This window comes from Rana temporaria, chromosome 9 (genome assembly GCF_905171775.1).
Source record: "Rana temporaria chromosome 9, aRanTem1.1, whole genome shotgun sequence".
Lineage (NCBI taxonomy): Eukaryota > Metazoa > Chordata > Amphibia > Anura > Ranidae > Rana > Rana temporaria.
The window spans coordinates 183,597,388-183,621,618 of NC_053497.1; the positions used below are offsets into that span (position 1 = coordinate 183,597,388).

At 50.4% G+C, this 24,231-nt stretch overlaps 1 protein-coding gene across 1 annotated transcript in view; it reads right to left on the reverse strand.

Moving 5' to 3' along the window:
- Window positions 1-9,783: 9,783 nt before the first annotated feature.
- LOC120914376 (connector enhancer of kinase suppressor of ras 2-like) overlaps window positions 9,784-24,231 on the reverse strand; it is a 304,346-nt gene continuing 289,898 nt past the window's right edge. The window contains exons 14-17 of the mRNA XM_040325061.1: window positions 15,081-15,129; window positions 14,810-14,985; window positions 10,502-10,575; window positions 9,784-9,896 (exon numbers count right to left, since the gene is read on the reverse strand). Of these exons, the coding sequence (XP_040180995.1) occupies window positions 9,821-9,896; window positions 10,502-10,575; window positions 14,810-14,985; window positions 15,081-15,129 (375 nt within the window). The 3' untranslated portion in view covers window positions 9,784-9,820. The remainder of the gene's footprint in view (window positions 9,897-10,501; window positions 10,576-14,809; window positions 14,986-15,080; window positions 15,130-24,231) is intronic.

Consider the following 24,231-nt stretch of genomic DNA (forward strand, 5'->3'; position numbering starts at 1 on the left):
TCATTGATGGAGGTGGGGAGGGAAGGATCATTGATGGAGGTGGGGAGGGAAGGATCATTGATGGAGGTGGGGAGGGAAGGATCATTGATGGAGGTGGGGAGGGAAGGATCATTGATGGAGGTGGGGAGGGAAGGCTCATTGATGGAGGTGGGGGAGGGAAGGATCATTGATGGAGGTGGGGAGGGAAGGATCATTGATGGAGGTGGGGAGGGAAGGATCATTGATGGAGGTGGGGAGGGAAGGCTCATTGATGGAGGTGGGGAGGGAAGGATCATTGATGGAGGTGGGGAGGGAAGGCTCATTGATGGAGGTGGGGAGGGAAGGATCATTGATGGAGGTGGGGAGGGAAGGATCATTGATGGAGGTGGGGAGGGAAGGATCATTGATGGAGGTGGGGAGGGAAGGCTCATTGATGGAGGTGGGGAGGGAAGGATCATTGATGGAGGTGGGGAGGGAAGGATCATTGATGGAGGTGGGGAGGGAAGGATCATTGATGGAGGTGGGGGAGGGAAGGATCATTGATGGAGGTGTGGGAGGGAAGGATCATTGATGGAGGGGGGGAGGGAAGGATCATTGATGGAGGTGGGGAGGGAAGGATCATTGATGGAGGTGGGGAGGGAAGGATCATTGATGGAGGTGGGGAGGGAAGGATCATTGATGGAGGTGGGGAGGGAACGATCATTGATGGAGGTGGGGAGGGAACGATCATTGATGGAGGTGGAGGAGGGAAGGATCATTGATGGAGGTGGGGAGGGAAGGATCATTGATGGAGGTGGGGAGGGAAGGCTCATTGATGGAGGTGGGGAGGGAAGGATCATTGATGGAGGTGGGGAGGGAAGGCTCATTGATGGAGGTGGGGAGGGAAGGATCATTGATGGAGGTGGGGAGGGAAGGATCATTGATGGAGGTGGGGAGGGAAGGATCATTGATGGAGGTGGGGGAGGGAAGGATCATTGATGGAGGTGGGGAGGAAGGATCATTGATGGAGGTGTGGGAGGGAAGGATCATTGATGGAGGTGGGGAGGGAAGGATCATTGATGGAGGTGGGGAGGGAAGGATCATTGATGGAGGTGGGGGAGGGAAGGATCATTGATGGAGGTGGGGAGGGAAGGATCATTGATGGAGGTGGGGGAGGGAAGGATCATTGATGGAGGTGGGGAGGGAACGATCATTGATGGAGGTGGGGAGGGAAGATCATTGATGGAGGTGGAGGAGGGAAGGATCATTGATGGAGGTGGGGAGGGAAGGATCATTGATGGAGGTGGGGAGGGAAGGATCATTGATGGAGGTGGGGAGGGAAGGATCATTGATGGAGGTGGGGAGGGAAGGCTCATTGATGGAGGTGGGGAGGGAAGGATCATTGATGGAGGTGGGGAGGGAAGGATCATTGATGGAGGTGGGGAGGGAAGGATCATTGATGGAGGTGGGGGAGGGAAGGATCATTGATGGAGGTGTGGGAGGGAAGGATCATTGATGGAGGTGGGGGAGGGAAGGATCATTGATGGAGGTGGGGAGGGAAGGATCATTGATGGAGGTGGGGGAGGGAAGGATCATTGATGGAGGTGGGGAGGGAAGGATCATTGATGGAGGTGGGGGAGGGAAGGATCATTGATGGAGGTGGGGAGGGAAGGATCATTGATGGAGGTGGGGAGGGAAGGATCATTGATGGAGGTGGGGAGGGAACGATCATTGATGGAGGTGGAGGAGGGAAGGATCATTGATGGAGGTGGGGAGGGAAGGATCATTGATGGAGGTGGGGAGGGAAGGATCATTGATGGAGGTGGGGAGGGAAGGATCATTGATGGAGGTGGGGAGGGAAGGATCATTGATGGAGGTGGGCCCCCTGTTTTATTTCTAAAAAAGTTATTTTTAATACCAATGGTCGCTCGTGATTGGGCGACATGGAGTGAAAGTATTAGGAGGAGAAGATGGAGGGGGAGGGGAGATAAACGCGGGACGGAGCCAACCTTCCCTCCATCAGCTGCTTTTCATGTGCCTCATGCGCGGGGCGTTGTTTTTGATCTTTTGCCACATTTTATGAATTACGAGTCGCACGCACAGATGGACTCGCCCGCTGACCGCGCCGAGAGCCGATACAGAGGATCGCTATTCAGACGATCAATACGATTGTTCCTGCGGTCCGGGCTGCGGTCCAGGAACACTCGGCTCATTGAACGCCGGCACACCCAGCTGGGAAGATGATAGGTAATTGGGGGAGGGGTTATTACGTTATTTAACCATCTAACTGCCACGGATGTTTGTCAGCGGCAGTGGTGGGGAGTTTTATGTACACTCCCGGCTTTTAAACCTGACAAGGTGAAAGCGATGGGATGGCTCTAGAGGCGTCCCAATACTTTTGATTTTATATAAAAGTATTGGGACGCCTGCCTTTACACGCACATGACCTTTTAATGCAATTGTGTGGCAGTTCCAGCAGATGGCGCTCCATCACCAGAATAGTGTTTTCCGGTGGGCTAAGGCCGCGCGTTACAGACTGACTGCACCGGGGGCCGGACTTCCTGGCATCAGTGGGAGTAAACAGCGCCCCATCTTTGGTGTCAGGGGGACAGCGCCCCATCTTTGGTGTTAGGGGGGACAGCGCCCCATCTTTGGTATTAGGGGACAGCGCCCCATCTTTGGTGTTAGGGGGGACAGCGCCCCATCTTTGGTGTTAGGGGGGACAGCGCCCCATCTTTGGTGTTAGGGGCACAGCGCCCCATCTTTGGTATTAGGGGCACAGCGCCCCATCTTTGGTATTAGGGGCACAGCGCCCCATCTTTGGTATTAGGGGGCACAGCGCCCCATCTTTGGTATTAGGGGGCACAGCGCTCCATCTTTGGTGTCAGGGGGACAGCGCTCCATCTTTGGTGTCAGGGGCACAGCGCCCCATCTTTGGTGTCAGGGGCACAGCGCCCCATCTTTGGTGTCAGGGGCACAGCGCCCCATCTTTGGTGTCAGGGGCACAGCGCCCCATCTTTGGTGTTTGGTGTTTTTTTTTAAAGTTTATTTAAAGTGGAATTCATTATTTTATTGGAGGGGCCCCCAGTTGCCGTCATTGTCTGGCCTGTGGAGGGGCCCCCAGTTGCTGTCATTGTCTGGCCTGTGGAGGGGCCCCCAGTTGCTGTCATTGTCTGGCCTGTGGAGGGGCCCCCAGTTGCTGTCATTGACTGGCCTGTGGAGGGGCCCTTGGTTGCCGTCATTGACTGGCCTGTGGAGGGGCCCCCGGATGCTGTCATTGACTGGCCTGTGGAGGGGCCCCCTGTTGCTTGTGGAGGGGCCCCTGGTTGCTGTCATTGATCGGCCTGTGGAGGGGCCCCCGGTTGCCGTCATTGACTGGCCTGTGGAGGGGCCCCCGGTTGCCGTCATTGACTGGCCTGTGGAGGGGCCCCCGGTTGCCGTCATTGACTGGCCTGTGGAGGGGCCCTTGGTTGCCGTTATTGACTGGCCTGTGGAGGGGCCCCCGGATGCTGTCATTGACTGGCCTGTGGAGGGGCCCCCAGTTGCTTGTGGAGGGGCCCCTGGTTGCTGTCATTGATCGGCCTGTGGAGGGGCCCCTGGTTGCTGTCATTGATCGGCCTGTGGAGGGGCCCCCGGTTGCTGTCATTGATCGGCCTGTGGAGGGGCCCCCGGTTGCTTGTGGAGGGGCCCCCGGTTGCTGTCATTGATCAGCCTGTGGAGGGGCCCCCGGTTGCTTGTGGAGGGGCCCCCGGTTGCTGTCATTGATCAGCCTGTGGAGGGGCCCCCGGTTGCTTGTGGAGGGGACCCCGGTTGCTGTCATTGATTGGCTCGCCTCCTCTGTATTCCCCGGCGCTCTCCAGGATTGGACGGCTCCCTCATATTGATAAATAGAGTCTATTTTTAGCCGGATATCTTTCTGCTCAGCAAAGCGTTTCTGAGCGCGGAAAAGCAATTAGGATCGCGCCTCTCCGAAGAGTTCATTTATTGGAGCGCCGAATGCGGGGGAGGACGGCAAGGATTGTGCGGCGTGTCGGCGCTGATCACGTGACAATCCTGTATATATACCGCATCTGATGTCTCATATTTCCCTTTTCTGTCATCCATATAATATACTTTGTTTAACCTCTTCCTGCCCACGTAACGCAGAGGGGCGGGGTTTAATGAGCACACGCCGCACATACGCGTCCTGACATCGCTCTCTGCTCAGGAGCCGGTGGGACCATCTCCCGGTCATGTGACCACATGAAAGCCAATCACAGTGCTCATGTAATTGGGCAATATTTTGCATTGGGGCCGGTCTGGGGGGCATGCGTCGTGGCCGATCTGGGGGGGCGTGCGTCGGGGCCGATCTGGGGGGGCGTGCGTCGGGGCCGATCTGAGGGGCATGCGTCGTGGCCGATCTGAGGGACGTGTGTTGGGGCCGATCTGAGGGGGCGTGCGTCGGGGCCGATCTGAGGGGGCGTGCGTCGGGGCCGATCAGAGGGGCGTGCGTCGGGGCCGATCTGGGGGGCGTGCGTCGGGGCCGATCTGGGGGGGCGCGTCGGGGCCGATCTGGGGGGGCGTGCGTCGGGGCCGATTTGGGGGGGCGTGCGTCGGGGCCGATTTGAGGGACGTGCGTCGGGGCCGATCTGAGGGACGTGTGTCGGGGCCGATCTGAGGGACGTGTGTCGGGGCCGATCGCTCCCATTAATGACCTTTGCACTCTCCGTTCTATTGGTTGAATTCTTACAGAACGATGAGTGGAAAGGAATTGGGTAGATTTGTTGTTCCTGTGGGCGGTAGAATTGCGCAGGGGGTGTGGTCTTGAGACTAATATGGGAAAAGGTTGCCCCCCTATTTTATACACAATGGTTTGCTCCAGCAGCTTTTCAGCGATGGCGTCACCGGTGGGGGGCGGTCTCTTCCCCTCTCCCTTCATTGCGGACGCACGACGACACGCCGCCGCCGCCACACACCATGAAAGACACAATTTCCATCTCAGACAAGTGCGTGTGATTGGAACGCCGGACTACAAAAGGCGCATTGTGAGGATCACAAATAGTGACAATTATGGGAACCATCTGCGGGATTCTTCCCCTCCCCCCATCATTTTATTTCCTTCTCCCGGGAAAATAATATTCTCAACATTTTCTACTTAAAGGGGAAGCGTCCCTGAAAACCACACGGGGGGTCCAACCCGCTACTAGCAAGGGGGATCTAATAAAGGGGGGCCAAACCGCTACTAGCAAGGGGGACCTAATAAAGGGGGTCCAACCCGCTACTAGCAAGGGGGATCTAATAAAGGGGGTCCAACCCGCTACTAGCAAGGGGGATCTAATAAAGGGGGGCCAACCCGCTACTAGCAAGGGGGACCTAATAAAGGGGGTCCAACCCTCTACTAGCAAGGGGGACCTAATAAAGGGGGTCCAACCCTCTACTAGCAAGGGGGACCTAATAAAGGGGGTCCAACCCGCTACTAGCAAGGGGGACCTAATAAAGGGGGTCCAACCCTCTACTAGCAAGGGGGTCCAACCCTCTACTAGCAAGGGGGACCTAATAAAGGGGGGTCCAACCCGCTACTAGCAAGGGGGACCTAATAAAGGGGGTCCAACCCTCTACTAGCAAGGGGGACCTAATAAAGGGGGTCCAACCCTCTACTAGCAAGGGGGACCTAATAAAGGGGGTCCAACCCTCTACTAGCAAGGGGGACCTAATAAAGGGGGTCCAACCCGCTACTAGCAAGGGGGACCTAATAAAGGGGGTCCAACCCGCTACTAGCAAGGGGGGCCTAATAAAGGGGGTCCAACCCGCTACTAGCAAGGGGGACCTAATAAAGGGGGTCCAACCCGCTACTAGCAAGGGGGACCTAATCAAGGGGGACCTAATAAAGGGGGTGCAGGGAGGCGTTGCTCGGTGTTCTCCACATCTGCAGAAAGATCATTTGTTCCCGTTTTTCCGGCGGCCTGCTCTCACACCGGCGCACACTTTCCCGCGGGGCCGTCCTATTAGCGAGGATGTCACAGACACAATGCTAGGATGACAATCACCGAAGTGTCGCCAATCCGCGCCGTCTCTGCCGTCTCACTACGCGGATATCACACGGCGTGAAGTGACAGCCGTGTCATCTGCAATACAAGCGACTCTCCAATCCCCTCCGGGAAAAACAATGTAACAAAACAAGCGAGGGGGGGAGTCGTGTTTTCTCCTCTCCTCGCTGAATGGAAATTATTTTATTGATTTTACAGATTTCCCCACGCGGGGCGGCGGCATCGGATCCGGATAATCAGGACACCGTTCATCTTATAGGATCCCTCCAATAGGGGACGTCCCCCAAAATATCGATTGTCATCCATAGGTGAACTAAAAGAGATCAATTCTTTTCTATTATCAATATTACAAAGGCTACAATCTCCTGAGGACAGATCGATCGCCTAGCACCGCCCACATCAAATAACTCGCAGCGTATTGGACGATCGGACTCCCCACCCTTTTCTCACATATTTATTTCGATAATTTCCCCTTTCATTTATTAGAAGTTGGTGCCCCTTTTTTGTTCTTAGGTGATCTGTCGCACCCACGGGGCACAGCGGACGACTCATCCGTGTACCGGTACCATGTGATCACTGTGACCAATCACAGCAGATCACGTGGAATCGCAATGGTAGCTAACAAAATAGCTTCATGCCATTCATTGTGCTGCCAGCTGTGATTGGTCTATGTGATCACATGGTACAGACGGGGGACAATCACAGCCCACCTGTACCATGTGATTAGCTGTGGCCAATCACGGCTAATTACAACAATAATACACACTGATAGACATGATGTCATCAGTCTCCCCTCCCCCCAGTGCTCAGACCGTACATTGTAACTTTGTTGAAGGGGGAGGAGTCATTTCCTCAGTCTCCCCTCTCCCCCAGTGATCAGGCTGGACATTGTAACTTTGTGGCAAACCACAAGGTCGAGAAGCCGCAGCAGGGGGTGATCTCTATCAGACACCTGAACAAATATGGTGCGATCCTTGTGGACAGAGAAGCGGGAGAAGTCACTGTTGGGGTCTTATCTGATGACAGGTGCTCTTTAAGTTTGGCTGTACGCGTTTCACCTTCAATATTTGGAACATTCATCCGATTTGCTGAGTGAGGACAATTGTCTTCCATTGTAGTGATGTTTGAACACGACCTTTAAGACATCGATCGGCCCGGAACACGACCGCGGGCGCCTCATCTCATCCCGCTGACAGCACTCTGCCGCGCCGCCATCCGCGGGATCAGAAACCTCATTAAACCCAAACGAGAAAGTGACAAGAATTCCTAATTAAATATCCCGGCCGCGTTCCAGGGATCAGTGTCCTAATGCCTTCCGGACTCACACGGGACCCATCACCCCGATCCCAGCCGAGAGGAGAGCGGACCCATCACCCCGATCCCAGCCGAGAGGAGAGCGGACCCATCACCCCGAACCTAGCCGAGAGGAGAGCGGACCCATTACCCCGATCCCAGCCGAGAGGAGAGCGGACCCATCACCCCAATCCCAGCCGAGAGGAGAGCGGACCCATCACCCCAATCCCAGCCGAGAGGAGAGCGGACCCATCACCCCGATCCCAGCCGAGAGGAGAGCGGACCCATCACCCCGATCCCAGCCGAGAGGAGAGCGGACCCATCACCCCGATCCCAGCCGAGAGGAGAGCGGACTCACCCGGGACCCATCACCCCGATCCCAGCCGAGAGGAGAGCGGACCCATCACCCCGATCCCAGCCGAGAGGAGAGCGGACCCATCACCCCGATCCCAGCCGAGAGGAGAGCGGACCCATCACCCCGATCCCAGCCGAGAGGAGAGCGGACCCATCACCCCGATCCCAGCCGAGAGGAGAGCGGACCCATCACTCCGATCCCAGCCGAGAGGAGAGCGGACCCATCACCCCGATCCCAGCCGAGAGGAGAGCGGACCCATCACCCCGATCCTAGCCGAGAGGAGAGCGGACCCATCACCCCGATCCCAGCCGAGAGGAGAGTGGACCCATCACCCCGATCCCAGCCGAGAGGAGAGCGGACTCACCCGGGACCCATCACCCCGATCCCAGCCGAGAGGAGAGTGTCGGGGGATGTGCGCCAAATTAATCATTTAAATGGGAAGTCCGAAATATTAATCGTTTTATAGTGAGGTAAGGAGGAGAGATTTACACCACCGCTACCTACCACTGCCTCTACCTCCTCCGCCACCCACCACAACCACTGCCTCTACCTCCTCCGCCACCCACCACACCCACTGCCTTCTCCGCCGCCGCCACCCACCACAACCACTGCCTCTACCATCCTCCGCCGCCACCCACCGCCGCCACACACCACTGCCACCCACCACAACCACTGCCTCTTCCTCCTCCGCCGCCACGTACCACTGCCACCCACCACAACCACTGCCTCTACCTCCTCCGCCACCCACCACTGCAACCCCCGCCGCCACCCACCACAACCACTGCCTCTACCTCCTCCGCCGCCGCCACCCACCACTGCCACTACTACCACCACCGCCTCCTCCACCACCCACTACTGCCAACACTGCCTCCTCCACCACCACCACCCACTGCCGCCTCCACCTTTACCGCCGCCACCCACCACAACCACTGCCTCTACTTCCTCCGCCGCCACCCACCACTGCCACCACCGCCTCCTCCACCACCCACTGCCGCCACTACACCACCACCGCTGCCACTACCACCCACCACTGCCTTCATCACAGCCACTACCGCCTCCACCTTTACCGCCGTCACCATCATCTCCACCGCCACCATGGCCTTCACCTCTACCGCCACCACCACAGCTGCCACTAAAGTTGGCCTGAGGAGGTGAGTTGCCATCTAGAAAAAGGAAGACCCGTAGACGTGGTGTATCTGGATAAATGACGGCCACACAAAATATTGACACTTTGGGCCCAATTTGGACATTTTTCCTTAGGGGTGTCCTGACTTTTGTGTCCAGCGGTTTAGACATGAATGGCTGTGTGTTGAGTTATTTGTTATACAATCTGTACATCCACTACACAACCCCTCCCCCCCCGTGTACACTCACTACACAACATTGTAGATACAAAGTGTCATTTCTGATTGAGTGGAAGTTGGGGGGCGGAGGGGATGGGACGAGGAGAGGTAAACGTCCAATCAGAGGAGAGGAAAGAAGGAAGAGAGATTTTCCCTCGGACGGGACCGGCCGCCATATTTGAGACTTTTTGTCATCATTCCCAGCGGAGGACGTCCAGAATAAAGCTGGCGGGGGAAGGGAGGCGCAGTCGGCACAGCGGTGAATTATTTATCGGCGTACATGTGGTGGTGATCTAATGAAGCGGCGGGGGGGGGATAAAGTCTGTGACTGAGATACACGCAGGGCGGCGGATTACAACCAGTGACGGCCTGCTGGGGACGCCGTCATTTCCCGATCAGAGCCGCAGCTAAGGAGAGACGTCCCAACATTCTATAAACCGTGACTCCAGCCGAGGAGGGGGAGGAGCAACGGAACACACAAACTGGGCCCCACCGACATCACTGAGGAAATGACTCCTCCTCCTTCTACAAAGTTACAATGTACAGTCTGATCACTGGGGGAGGGGAGACTGAGGAAATGTTAATGGAACCTTCTATTGATGGGGGATGGTGTCAGCCGGTCTCTGAATACAAATCTTAAAGAATCCCCCCACAATGGACGATGATCCTCCCCCCACAATGGACGATGACCCTCCCCCCACAATGGACGATGACCCTCCCCCCACAATGGACGATGACCCTCCCCCCCACAATGGACGATGACCCTCCCCCCACAATGGACGATGACCCTCCCCCCCACAATGGACGATGACCCTCCCCCGAGCATCGATGGATTATGGCTCCTCCTACCTGTTCATCTCCTCCAGGCAGTCCGTGGCGAAGAAGAAGCTCTTGATTTTCGGGTGACACGCTTTGAAGGCGCTGCGGAGAAAACAACAAAATATTTCTCATTTCATCACTTTAAAGGAAACGTTCCGAGGGGGCGGGGCAATGTATCCAGAGGGATTCTACAGACTAACATGTCATTGGTGGAATGTTACAATGTTACTATCACTCCGCCCAGCTCTGCTGAATGACAGAGGCCACACCTCCCTGCTCTGCTGAATGACAGAGGCCACACCCCCTAGCCCTGCTCTGCTGAATGACATAGGCCACACCTCCCTGCTCTGCTGAATGACAGAGGCCACACCCCCTAGCCCTGCTCTGCTGAATGACAGAGGCCACACCTCCCAGCTCTGCTGAATGACAGAGGCCACACCTCCCAGCTCTGCTGAATGACAGAGGCCACACCTCCCAACTCTGCTGAATGACAGAGGCCACACCTCCCAGCTCTGCTGAATGACAGAGGCCACACCCCCAGCTCTGCTGAATGACAGAGGCCACACCTCCCAGCTCTGCTGAATGACATAGGCCACACCTCCCAGCTCTGCTGAATGACAGGCCACACCCCTCGTCCCACTGACTGACATCCCTGCACCCCGCTGTATGCGGGGGATGGAAGCTGCACAACTCATCTGTCTACTTACTGTTTCCTCCGACATTCGATGGCGCGATCGATCCTGAACTCCGGGAGGCTGATGAACCCCTCCGCCTTCTCATCCTGGAAATCAGACAAACAGATCGTCACTTCTCCCATCCATGGAGGGCCGATCCCTACGTGTATCTCTCTCTCTCCCGTCTGATCAATGTTTATAAACAATGTTACTTTGTATCTCTCTCTCCCGTCTGATCAATGTTTATAAACAATGTTACTTTGTATCTCTCTATCTCCCGTCTGATCAATGTTTATAAACAATGTTACTTTGTATCTCTATCTCCCGTCTGATCAATGTTTATAAACAATGTTACTTTGTATCTCTCTCTCTCCCGTCTGATCAATGTTTATAAACAATGTTACTTTGTATCTCTCTATCTCCTGTCTGATCAATGTTTATAAACAATGTTACTTTGTATCTCTCTATCTCCCATCTGATCAATGTTTATAAACAATGTTACTTTGTATCTCTCTCTCCTGTCTGATCAATGTTTATAAACAATGTTACTTTGTATCTCTCTCTCTCCCGTCTGATCAATGTTTATAAACAATGTTACTTTGTATCTCTCTCTCCTGTCTGATCAATGTTTATAAACAATGTTACTTTGTATCTCTCTCTCTCCCGTCTGATCAATGTTTATAAACAATGTTACTTTGTATCTCTCTATCTCCCGTCTGATCAATGTTTATAAACAATGTTACTTTGTATCTCTCTATCTCCCGTCTGATCAATGTTTATAAACAATGTTACTTTGTATCTCTTTATCTCCTGTCTGATCAATGTTTATAAACAATGTTACTTTGTATCTCTATCTCCCGTCTGATCAATGTTTATAAACAATGTTACTTTGTATCTCTCTATCCCCCGTCTGATCAATGTTTATAAACAATGTTACTTTGTATCTCTCTATCTCCCGTCTGATCAATGTTTATAAACAATGTTACTTTGTATCTCTCTATCTCCCGTCTGATCAATGTTTATAAACAATGTTACTTTGTATCTCTCTATCTCCCGTCTGATCAATGTTTATAAACAATGTTACTTTGTATCTCTCTCCTGTCTGATCAATGTTTATAAACAATGTTACTTTGTATCTCTCTATCTCCCGTCTGATCAATGTTTATAAACAATGTTACTTTGTATCTCTCTATCTCCCGTCTGATCAATGTGTATAAACAATGTTACTTTGTATCTCTCTATCTCCCGTCTGATCAATGTTTATAAACAATGTTACTTTGTATCTCTCTATCTCCCGCCTGATCAATGTTTATAAACAATGTTACTTTGTATCTCTCTATCTCCCATCTGATCAATGTTTATAAACAATGTTACTTTGTATCTCTCCATCTCCTGTCTGATCAATGTTTATAAACAATGTTACTTTGTATCTCTCTCTCTCCCGTCTGATCAATGTTTATAAACAATGTTACTTTGTATCTCTATCTCCTGTCTGATCAATGTTTATAAACAATGTTACTTTGTATCTCTCTATCTCCCGTCTGATCAATGTTTATAAACAATGTTACTTTGTATCTCTCTATCTCCCGTCTGATCAATGTTTATAAACAATGTTACTTTGTATCTCTCTCTCTCCCGTCTGATCAATGTTTATAAACAATGTTACTTTGTATCTCTTTATCTCCCGTCTGATCAATGTTTATAAACAATGTTACTTTGTATCTCTCTCTCTCCTGTCTGATCAATGTTTATAAACAATGTTACTTCCTATCTCTCTATCTCCCGTCTGATCAATGTTTATAAACAATGTTACTTTGTATCTCTATCTCCCGTCTGATCAATGTTTATAAACAATGTTACTTTGTATCTCTCTCTCTCCCGTCTGATCAATGTGTATAAACAATGTTACTTTGTATCTCTCTATCTCCCGTCTGATCAATGTTTATAAACAATGTTACTTTGTATCTCTATCTCCCGTCTGATCAATGTTTATAAACAATGTTACTTTGTATCTCTCTATCTCTCCCGTCTGATCAATGTTTATAAACAATGTTACTTTGTATCTCTATCTCCTGTCTGATCAATGTTTATAAACAATGTTACTTTGTATCTCTCTATCTCCCGTCTGATCAATGTTTATAAACAATGTTACTTTGTATCTCTCTATCTCCCGTCTGATCAATGTTTATAAACAATGTTACTTTGTATCTCTCTCCTGTCTGATCAATGTTTATAAACAATGTTACTTTGTATCTCTATCTCCCGTCTGATCAATGTTTATAAACAATGTTACTTTGTATCTCTCTCCCGTCTGATCAATGTTTATAAACAATGTTACTTTGTATCTCTCTATCTCCCGTCTGATCAATGTTTATAAACAATGTTACTTTGTATCTCTCTCTCTCCCGTCTGATCAATGTTTATAAACAATGTTACTTTGTATCTCTATCTCCCGTCTGATCAATGTTTATAAACAATGTTACTTTGTATCTCTCTATCTCCCGTCTGATCAATGTTTATAAACAATGTTACTTTGTATCTCTCTATCTCCCGTCTGATCAATGTGTATAAACAATGTTACTTTGTATCTCTCTATCTCCCGTCTGATCAATGTTTATAAACAATGTTACTTTGTATCTCTCTATCTCCCGTCTGATCAATGTGTATAAACAATGTTACTTTGTATCTCTCTATCTCCCGTCTGATCAATGTTTATAAACAATGTTACTTTGTATCTCTCTATCTCCCGTCTGATCAATGTTTATAAACAATGTTACTTTGTATCTCTCTATCTCTCCCGTCTGATCAATGTTTATAAACAATGTTACTTTGTATCTCTCTATCTCCTGTCTGATCAATGTTTATAAACAATGTTACTTTGTATCTCTCTATCTCCCGTCTGATCAATGTTTATAAACAATGTTACTTTGTATCTCTCTCTCTTGTCTGATCAATGTTTATAAACAATGTTACTTTGTATCTCTCTATCTCCCGTCTGATCAATGTTTATAAACAATGTTACTTTGTATCTCTCTATCTCCCGTCTGATCAATGTTTATAAACAATGTTACTTTGTATCTCTCTATCTCCCGCCTGATCAATGTTTATAAACAATGTTACTTTGTATCTCTCTCTCTCCCGTCTGATCAATGTTTATAAACAATGTTACTTTGTATCTCTCTCTCTCCCGTCTGATCAATGTTTATAAACAATGTTACTTTGTATCTCTCTATCTCCCGTCTGATCAATGTTTATAAACAATGTTACTTTGTATCTCTCTCTCTCCCGTCTGATCAATGTTTATAAACAATGTTACTTTGTATCTCTATCCCCCGTCTGATCAATGTTTATAAACAATGTTACTTTGTATCTCTCTCTCTCCCGTCTGATCAATGTTTATAAACAATGTTACTTTGTATCTCTCTCTCTCCCGTCTGATCAATGTTTATAAACAATGTTACTTTGTATCTCTCTATCTCCCGTCTGATCAATGTTTATAAACAATGTTACTTTGTATCTCTTTATCTCCCGTCTGATCAATGTTTATAAACAATGTTACTTTGTATCTCTCTCTCTCCTGTCTGATCAATGTTTATAAACAATGTTACTTTGTATCTCTCTCTCTCCCGTCTGATCAATGTTTATAAACAATGTTACTTTGTATCTCTCTATCTCCCGTCTGATCAATGTTTATAAACAATGTTACTTTGTATATCTCTCTCCCGTCTGATCAATGTTTATAAACAATGTTACTTTGTATCTCTATCTCCCGTCTGAGCAATGTTTATAAACAATGTTACTTTGTATCACTCTATCTCCCGTCTGATCAATGTTTATAAACAATGTTACTTTGTATCTCTCTATCTCCCGTCTGATCAATGTTTATAAACAATGTTACTTTGTATCTCTCTCTCCTGTCTGATCGATGTTTATAAACAATGTTACTTTGTATCTCTCTCTCTCCCGTCTGATCAATGTTTATAAACAATGTTACTTTGTATCTCTCTCTCCCGTCTGATCAATGTTTATAAACAATGTTACTTTGTATCTCTCTCTCTCCCGTCTGATCAATGTTTATAAACAATGTTACTTTGTATCTCTATCTCCCGTCTGATCAATGTTTATAAACAATGTTACTTTGTATCTCTCTATCTCCCGTCTGATCAATGTTTATAAACAATGTTACTTTGTATCTCTCTCTCTCCCGTCTGATCAATGTTTATAAACAATGTTACTTTGTATCTCTATCTCCCGTCTGATCAATGTTTATAAACAATGTTCCTTTGTATCTCTTTATCAGACAGTGAGGAGGGATTGGATTGACCCCTGGCAGTGACTCACGTTCTGATTGGTGTACCAGTAGAGGGCGGAGTCCTTCAGGATGAACCAATACTTCTTCCACTTCTGGGTGAAATATCCCTTGGCGTCCTTCTTCTTCCACAGCCATCCCTCGCAGTCGCCGTGGCCGAGATCCTTGCAGGAAATCCTCCGCCGGCTGCCGCTGGTCAGCGAATTTCCTGGCATCAGAAGGAGAAGAAAATCTTCACTTTGATACAAAATATCTTTTCAGTTCTTAGGAAATTATTATTGAAGTGGAATTTCAGAGTTTTACCTTTGGATCTTTTTTTGGTTTTTACCCTCAGAGATGCGTAATGGAAAGACTGGAAGAGAAGAGATTAGAGGGAGGAGTCACTGAGCGCCCAATCAGCATACAATACATCACTTCCTGTCCATCAATATTACAACAAGATATACATCAGGGTCCCTCCCAGTTTTATCACATACTAGCTGAATACCCGGCGTTGCCCGGTCTTCCTATCTTAACCTTTTGGGGAGGAAAATCATAGTAATATAAATATACCCATCTTTTATATAAGGGTGTAGGTAAGGGTTAACCACTTAAGCCCCGGACCAATATGCAGCCTAAAGACCCAAGGTGTTTTTACAGTTCGGGACTGCGTCGCTTTAACAGACAATTGCGCGGTCGTGCGACGTGGCTCCCAAACAAAATTGGCGTCCTTTTTTCCCCACAAATAGAGCTTTCTTTTGGTGGTATTTGATCACATCTGCGGTTTTTAGTTTTTGCGCTATAAACAAAAATAGAGCGACAATTTTGAAAAAAAAGCAATATTTTTTACTTTTTGCTGTAATAAATATCCCCCAAAAACATATATAAAAACATTTTTTTTCCTCAGTTTAGGCCGATACGTATTCTTCTACCTATTTTTAGTAAAAAAAATCGCAATAAGCGTTTATCGATTGGTTTGCGCAAAATTTATAGTGTTTACAAAATAGGGGATAGTTTTATTGCATTTTTATTATTTTTTTTTTTTTTACTACTAATGGCGGCGATCAGCAATTTTTTTCGTGACTGCGACATTATGGCGGACACTTCGGACAATTTTGACACATTTTTGGGACCATTGTCATTTTCACAGCAAAAAATGCATTTAAATTGCATTCTTTATTGTGAAAATGACAGTTGCAATTTGGGAGTTAACCACAGGGGGCGCTGTAGGAGTTAGGGTTCACCTTGTGTGTGTTTACAACTGTTTGGGGGTGTGGCTGTAGGAATGACGTCATCGATCGTGTCTTCCCTATAAAGGGAATGACGCGATCGATGCGCCGCCACAGTGAAGCACGGGGAAGTCGTGTTTACACACGGCTCTCCCCGTTCTTCAGCTCCGGGGAGCGATCGCGACGGAGCGGCTATAAACAAATAGCCGCGCCGTGGTCCCGGAACGCTCCCCGAGCGGACCCAAACTCCGCATGTAGCGGGGGGGGTCCCGATCGGACCCCCCACCCGCTAATAGGCGAGGACATACGTGTACGCCCATGTGCCTGTACGTGCCATATTGTGGACGTATATGTACATGCGGGGGTCGGGAACTGGTTAATGTAACTGTCATATATTTTTATTTGGCATATAAGTAATATGTGTAGCAGGTATTATTGAAATATCTCCAGGCGTACAGAAGTTATGTGGGAACAAAAACCCCGCCCCTCACAAATGGGGGGAGATAAGGGATAAAGTAACTATCCTATAGTGTAAGTGGACATATAAGTAACATGTGACCAAGTGTTATGGAAATATCTACAGCCGTTTGGAAGTTATGAAGTAACATGTATTTCCCATAGAGTTGAATGGGACTTTAAAGAAAAACCCCGACCATGGCAAATGGGGGAGGGTAAGGGTTAAACCACCTATCCTATGTTTGTTGCTGACATATAAGTAACATGTGTGCCAAGTTTCATGTTCATATCTTTAGCCGTTTGGACGTGATGCTGGAACATACATACATACACACACGTTGAGTTTTATATAGATAGATTGAGTTTGAGGGGGGGGGGGGGGGTGTAACATCCATACCGCTATGTCCCTTGGTACATGTGTGAGGGGGGTTGAAGGGAGGATGGAGGGGTGAAGAGGGCAATGAGGGGGGTTAAGAGGGGTGAGGAGGTTGAAGGGAGGGAGAGGGGTTGAAGGGAGGATAAGGGGGGTGAAGAGGGCAAGGAGGGAGGGTGGAGGGGTGAAGCGGGGGGGGGGGGTGAAGAGGGTGAGTGGGGTGAGGGGGAGGTAGGTCTGGGTGTCCTCGGCATGGTATTTGAAGTTACCACTGGAGAGATAATAGGAGGGACCCCAAGGACGGAACTTTGGGGTACCCCAACAGAGGGGAGGGGGTGTTGTAGGCGACACTGAGAGGAGGAGTCCCAGGAGAGAGCGGAATCACGGAGGCTGAGGGGGTGGAGTTTGTTGAGGTCCATGTGGCAAAAATAGACTAAAAACAACATTATAAATATTTTTTCACCTCTTTTTTTATCTCATTCCCTCGGCTGCATGAGAGGTGGGGGGAGGAGAAACAGCAGCACACTGATCTTCCCAGTAACTGGCTGTGTGGGGGAGGTGTCAGGACAAGTCTGATCATTGGAAGAGAGCAGGCTGAGTTCCCAGCACAGCTAGAGAACTGACCACGCTGTGCTCTCCTGTCTAGTGTGGTCAGATTGAATAGGAAAGCAGAGGGACTGGCAGGGATTTCACACAAGGGGAAGAGGAGGTGTCCCTATACAAGTACCTGGGGGAGGGGGAGGTGTCCCTATACAAGTACCTGGGGGAGGTGTCCCTATACAAGTACCTGGGGGAGGGGGAGGTGTCCCTATACAAGTACGTGGGGGAGGTGTCCCTATACAAGTACATGGGGGAGGGGGAGGTGTCCCTATACAAGTACGTGGGGGAGGTGTCCCTATACAAGTACCTGGGGGAGGGGGAGGTGTCCCTATACAAGTACCTGGGGGAGGGGGAGGTGTCCCTATACATGGGGGAGGGGGAGGTGTCCCTATACAAGTACATGGGGGAGGGGGAGGTGTCCCTATACAAGTACGTGGGGGAGGTGTCCCTATACAAGTACCTGGGGGAGGGGGAGGTGTCCCTATACAAGTACCTGGGGGAGGTGTCCCTATACAAGTACCTGGGGGAGGGGGAGGTGTCCCTATACAAGTACATGGGGGAGGGGAGGTGTCCCTATACAAGGGGGGGAGGGGGAGGTGTCCCTATACAAGTACCTGGGGGAGGGGGAGGTGTCCCTATACAAGTACCTGGGGGAGGGGGAGGCGTCCCTATACAAGGGGGGGAGGGGGAGGTGTCCCTATACAAGTACGTGGGGGAGGTGTCCCTATACAAGTACCTGGGGGAGGGGGAGGTGTCCCTATACAAGTACCTGGGGGAGGTGTCCCTATACAAGTACCTGGGGGAGGGGGAGGTGTCCCTATACATGGGGGAGGGGGAGGTGTCCCTATACAAGTACATGGGGGAGGGGGAGGTGTCCCTATACAAGTACGTGGGGGAGGTGTCCCTATACAAGTACCTGGGGGAGGGGGAGGTGTCCCTATACAAGTACGTGGGGGAGGTGTCCCTATACAAGTACATGGGGGAGGGGAGGTGTCCCTATACAAGTACATGGGGGAGGTGTCCCTATACAAGTACCTGGGGGAGGGGGAGGTGTCCCTATACAAGTACATGGGGGAGGGGTAGGTGTCCCTATACAAGTACCTGGGGGAGGTGTCCCTATACAAGTACCTGGGGGAGGGGGAGGTGTCCCTATACAAGTACATGGGGGAGGGGTAGGTGTCCCTATACAAGTACATGGGGGAGGTGTCCCTATACAAGTACCTGGGGGAGGGGGAGGTGTCCCTATACAAGTACATGGGGGAGGGGTAGGTGTCCCTATACAAGTACCTGGGGGAGGGGGAGGTGTCCCTATACAAGTACATGGGGGAGGGGTAGGTGTCCCTATACAAGTACCTGGGGGAGGGGGAGGTGTCCCTATACAAGTACCTGGGGGAGGGGGAGGTGTCCCTATACAAGTACATGGGGGAGGGGGAGGTGTCCCTATACAAGTACATGGGGAGGGGGAGGTGTCCCTATACAAGTACATGGGGGAGGTGTCCCTATACAAGTACATGGGGGAGGGGGAACAGGAAGTGTCGGGGGAACTTCTTTTTATAATGAGATCCGTTACATTATAAGACGTTCCCTTCCCCCGCCGACGCACATCCAAGCAGTCCTTGAAAACGATTGTTCTGCTTTGATCTCCACATCTCGCTGCATCTACATTTGTGCGTCGGTGACGTTCCCCCCGAAACGCGATAAAAGAGCGTGGAATGAAAGGCGAGGGGAAGCGTTTGATGCGTCTCATTACGCGTCTTATCAGCGGCTCGTCCTTCACTCATTACATCCAACAATAAAGGAGCGCCGCTAATTACCGACTCCTCGCCCAGATTCCTCAATCACGCGGCTCGGCGGGGACTGGAGAGCGTTTATGGAGGCGTCCATCGAAGGGCCCCCGGCGCAGAGGACTGTCACTTCCTATTGACCCCGAAGCCTCGTCAGACTCCTGGTGGCCGACTCCAGGGACTTCCATTTTTTGGGGGATGTAGACGTGGGCTTCCATCTTTTTAGGATGGAAAAGTTGGCTTCCATTCTTGGGGTGCAAACGTGGACTTCCATTCTTGGGGTGCAAAAGTGGACTTCCATTCTTTGGGGTGCAAAAGTGGACTTCCATTCTTTGGGGTGCAAAAGAGGACTTCCATTCTTAGGGGTGCAAAAGAGGACTTCTATTCTTTGGAGTGCAAACGTGGACTTCCATTCTTGGGGTGCAAAAGTTGGCTTCCATTTTTTGAGGGATGCAGACATTGGCTTCCATCTTTTTAGGATGGAAAAGTTGGCTTCCATGTTTTGGGGTGCAAAAGTGGACTTCCATTTTTAGGGTGCAAAAGTGACTTCCATTTTTTGGGGTGCAAAAGTTGGCTAAATTTTTTGGGGTGCAAAAGTTGGCTTCATTTTTTGAGGGATGCAGATGTTGGCTTCCATCTTTTTAGGATGGAAAAGTGACCTCCATTTTTTTGGGGTGCAAACATTGGCTTCCATGTTTTTGGGGTGTTCTTTTGTTTGTGGACTTTCTTTGCATGAGTACCGCTGTTTCGGGGGATGTACAGAAAGCGTTGCCTTCGTTTGTGTTACCCTTACCCTGCCCCCCCCGGTGTTTGTGTTGCCCTCACCCTGCCCCCCCCGGTGTTTGTGTTGCCCTTACCCTGCCCCCCCCGGTGTCTGTGTTGCCCTTACCCTGCCCCCCCCCCCCCAGTGTCTGTGTTGCCCTCACCCCCCCCCCCCCCCGGTGTTTGTGTTGCCCTCACCCTGCCCCCGATATACAGAACAATAATCTGCATTTTACGAGGTTGGCAACCGCTGACCTGGCAGGATGGAATCTCTACGAACCCTTCGGGGGTCTTCCGCCTCCAGCCCGCCGCGCACATCACCTCGGGATCGCGTCAGCACATTTCCCGTAAATATAATGAATATTAAGCCGTTAGAAATGAAAAGGAGGCGATGGCAGGACGCGGCACAGCGAGCGCTCGCCATCCCATTTCTCACGCTCGGCCCGGGCGCCGCAAACTGGCAGAAAGAAGCAGAAAATCCGCCATTAATATTTAATAAAGACTTCTGGGGGGGAAAAGATTCTAATTAAACCGCGGCAATTAAGAGATTTCTCTTCTGCTGTGCGGCACCGAGGCGGCCGAGCGGAAAGCTGGCGAGGTCTGGGAGGACGCCAAGTTCCAAGGACGCGGGCAGCGACTGGCGGGTCAAACATCATCTACTTACTGCGGCCGGTGTGGGCAAAGTGTCTGCCGTTCCATCACGTACACCGGACTAATATCAGCTGCTGTGCTCTGGAGGTACATGGAGGGCAGCACTATGGGGGAGGGGGAATCGAGAATCTGATGCTGGACCTTCGTCATGTTCCTCCACCCCAAACTCCTCATCCATGTCTTCATGGACCTTAGTCATGTTCCTCCACCCCAAACTCCCTCCTCCATGTCTTCATGGACCTTAGTCATGTTCCTCTCCCCCAAACTCTCTCCTCCATGTCTTCATGGACCTTAGTCAAGTTCCTCCACCCCAAACTCCCTCCTCCGTGTCTTCATGGACCTTAGTCATGTTCCTCCACCCCAAACTCCTCCTCCATGTCTTCATGGACCTTAGTCATGTTCCTCCTCCCCAAACTCCCTCCTCCATGTCTTCATGGACCTTAGTCATGTTCCTCCACCCCAAACTCCCTCCTCCATGTCTTCATGGACCTTAGTCATGTTCCTCCACCCCAAACTCCTCCTCCATGTCTTCATGGACCTTAGTCATGTTCCTCCACCCCAAACTCCCTCCTCCATGTCTTCATGGACCTTAGTCATGTTCCTCCACCCCAAACTCCTCCTCCATGTCTTCATGGACCTTAGTCATGTTCCTCTCCCCCAAACTCTCTCCTCCATGTCTTCATGGACCTTAGTCAAGTTCCACCACCCCAAACTCCCTCCTCCGTGTCTTCATGGACCTTAGTCATGTTCCTCCACCCCAAACTCTTCCTCCATGTCTTCATGGACCTTAGTCATGTTCCTCCTCCCCAAACTCCCTCATCCATGTCTTCATGGACCTTAGTCATGTTCCTCCACCCCAAACTCTCTCCTCCATGTCTTCATGGACCTTAGTCATGTTCCTCCACCCCAAACTCGCTCCTCCATGTCTTCATGGACCTTAGTCAAGTTCCTCCACCCCAAACTCCCTCATCCGTGTCTTCATGGACCTTAGGCATGTTCCTCCACCCCAAACTCTCTCCTCCATGTCTTCATGGACCTTAGTCATGTTCCTCCACCCCAAACTCGCTCCTCCATGTCTTCATGGACCTTAGTCATGTTCCTCCACCCCAAACTCGCTCCTCCATGTCTTCATGGACCTTAGTCATGTTCCTCCACCCCAAACTCGCTCCTCCATGTCTTCATGGACCTTAGTCATGTTCCTCCACCCCAAACTCCCTCCTCCATGTCTTCATGGACCTTAGTCATGTTCCTCCACCCCAAACTCCTCCTCCATGTCTTCATGGACCTTAGTCATGTTCCTCCACCCCAAACTCCCTCCTCCATGTCTTCATGGACCTTAGTCATGTTCCTCCACCCCAAACTCGCTCCTCCATGTCTTCATGGACCTTAGTCATGTTCCTCCTCCCCAAACTCCCTCATCCATGTCTTCATGGACCTTAGTCATGTTCCTCCACCCCAAACTCCCTCCTCCATGTCTTCATGGACCTTAGTCATGTTTCTCCTCCCCAAACTCCCTCATCCATGTCTTCATGGACCTTAGTCATGTTCCTCCACCCCAAACTCCCTCCTCCATGTCTTCATGGACCTTAGTCATGTTCCTCCTCCCCAAACTCCCTCATCCATGTCTTCATGGACCTTAGTCATGTTCCTCCACCCCAAACTCCCTCCTCCATGTCTTCATGGACCTTGCTTTGTGCTCTGGTGGGCAGTCATGTTGGAACAGGAAGGGGCCGTCCCCAAACTCCTCCCACAAAGTTGGGAGGATCAAATTGTCCAGAATGTCTTGGTATGGCGACGCCTTAAGACTTCCCTTCACTGGAACTAAGGGGCCAACCCAACCCCTGAAAAACAACCCCGCACCATAATCCCCCCTCCCCCAAATGATTTGGACCAGTGCTATACAGCAGTGGTCTCCAAACTGTGGCCCAAGGGGGGTAGATGCGGCCCCTTGATTGCCTTTATGGAACTGTTCCCCCCACAGATACAAGGCCCTATTCCTTCCACTGACCGTTTCCAGTATGAAGCGATCGTAGTCACTTTTTCGGGATCGAATGACAGGTCCTCTTATCCTTTGTACTTCCTATTCTAAGTACATTGAGAAGGGACGCCGATCATCTAGTAGAACGTCTTCCCTTGGCCGTGACCTTTGAAGGACCTTCTTGGTGGCGGCCCATCGAGCGGATAACGGTTCTGGTCGCCTCCTCCATTATCTGTGCCGGATCTTCCATGAATGGAGTTTGGGTGTTGCGTAACGCTCGTGTGACGCCGAGGAGCGCCTTCCCTCTGGTTGACCTTCCAGTGAAGCTGAAGTAGTTTGTATAGATTGCCGGGCTCAGCCGGGACGGCACTTATCACATTACTCCGGCTTGTCTGACTCCGAATGGTGAATTATTCATCCCGCCGAGGTCCGAGAGCAACGGCCGGGGGGAGGGGGACGCTCCACTGCCGGCAACATCCACCGTCGCCGATAATCCTCCCAATCGTAGTCTTCTCTCCTCTCGGGATTCTCTCGGTTTACTCCGAACCATCTCCTCCTTTCCAGCCATTCCCTCCATACAGAACGATCCCCGGGGAGGGGGGGGGGGGGGTAAGGGGCGTGGCCTGGATCTTCATTACCGGGGTTCGGTGAGGACTCTGGAGGCCGTGTTCTCCCGGTAATGGTTCAGCACGTAGGACTATGAGATGTGAAGGCCAAGAGGACGAGCCGGGAGGTTATGGTGAAAGATCTCCGTTCCGTCCTTCTCACTGTATACAGAGTGTGACGGGAGGCACTACGGGTGGGGGGCCCCCGGAGACTTTGGGAGGGGGGCCCCTGGAGACTTTGGGAGGGGGGCCCCGAAAAAGATGTCCTGGTTGTAATACGCGGCTATAATATCCGATATCTACATTCAGACCGGGAGGAAGCGGTATCAAGCCTCTATATATGGTGCCTGGAGAAAGTATTCATACCCCTCTATAGACAGTGCCTGGAAAAAGTATTCATACCCCTCTATATACAGAGACAGGAAAAAGTATTCATACCCCTCTATATACAGAGACAGGAAAAAGTATTCATACCCCTCTATACACAGAGCCTGGAAAAAGTATTCATACCCCTCTATAGACAGAGCCTGGAAAAAGTATTCATACCCCTCTATAGACAGAGCCTGGAAAAAGTATTCATACCCCTCTATAGACAGTGCCTGGAAAAAGTATTCATACCCCTCTATAGACAGAGCCTGGAAAAAGTATTCATACCCCTCTATATAGAGACAGGAAAAAGTATTCATACCCCTCTATATACAGAGACAGGAAAAAGTATTCATACCCCTCTATATACAGTGACAGGAAAAAGTATTCATACCCCTCTATACACAGAGACAGGAAAAAGTATTCATACCCCTCTATATACAGAGACAGGAAAAAGTATTCATACCCCTCTATATACAGAGCCTGGATAAAGTATTCATACCCCCTCTGTATACAGAGCCTGGATAAAGTATTCATACCCCCTCTGTATACAGTGCGAGAAGCCCCGGAATGCGTGTGGTGTGAACTGGCCCTGAAAAGAAAAAAAAAAAAAACATCTGGACCGCAGCCAGAAACGCAAAAAAAACAACGCAATGGGACGTGCAAAAAAC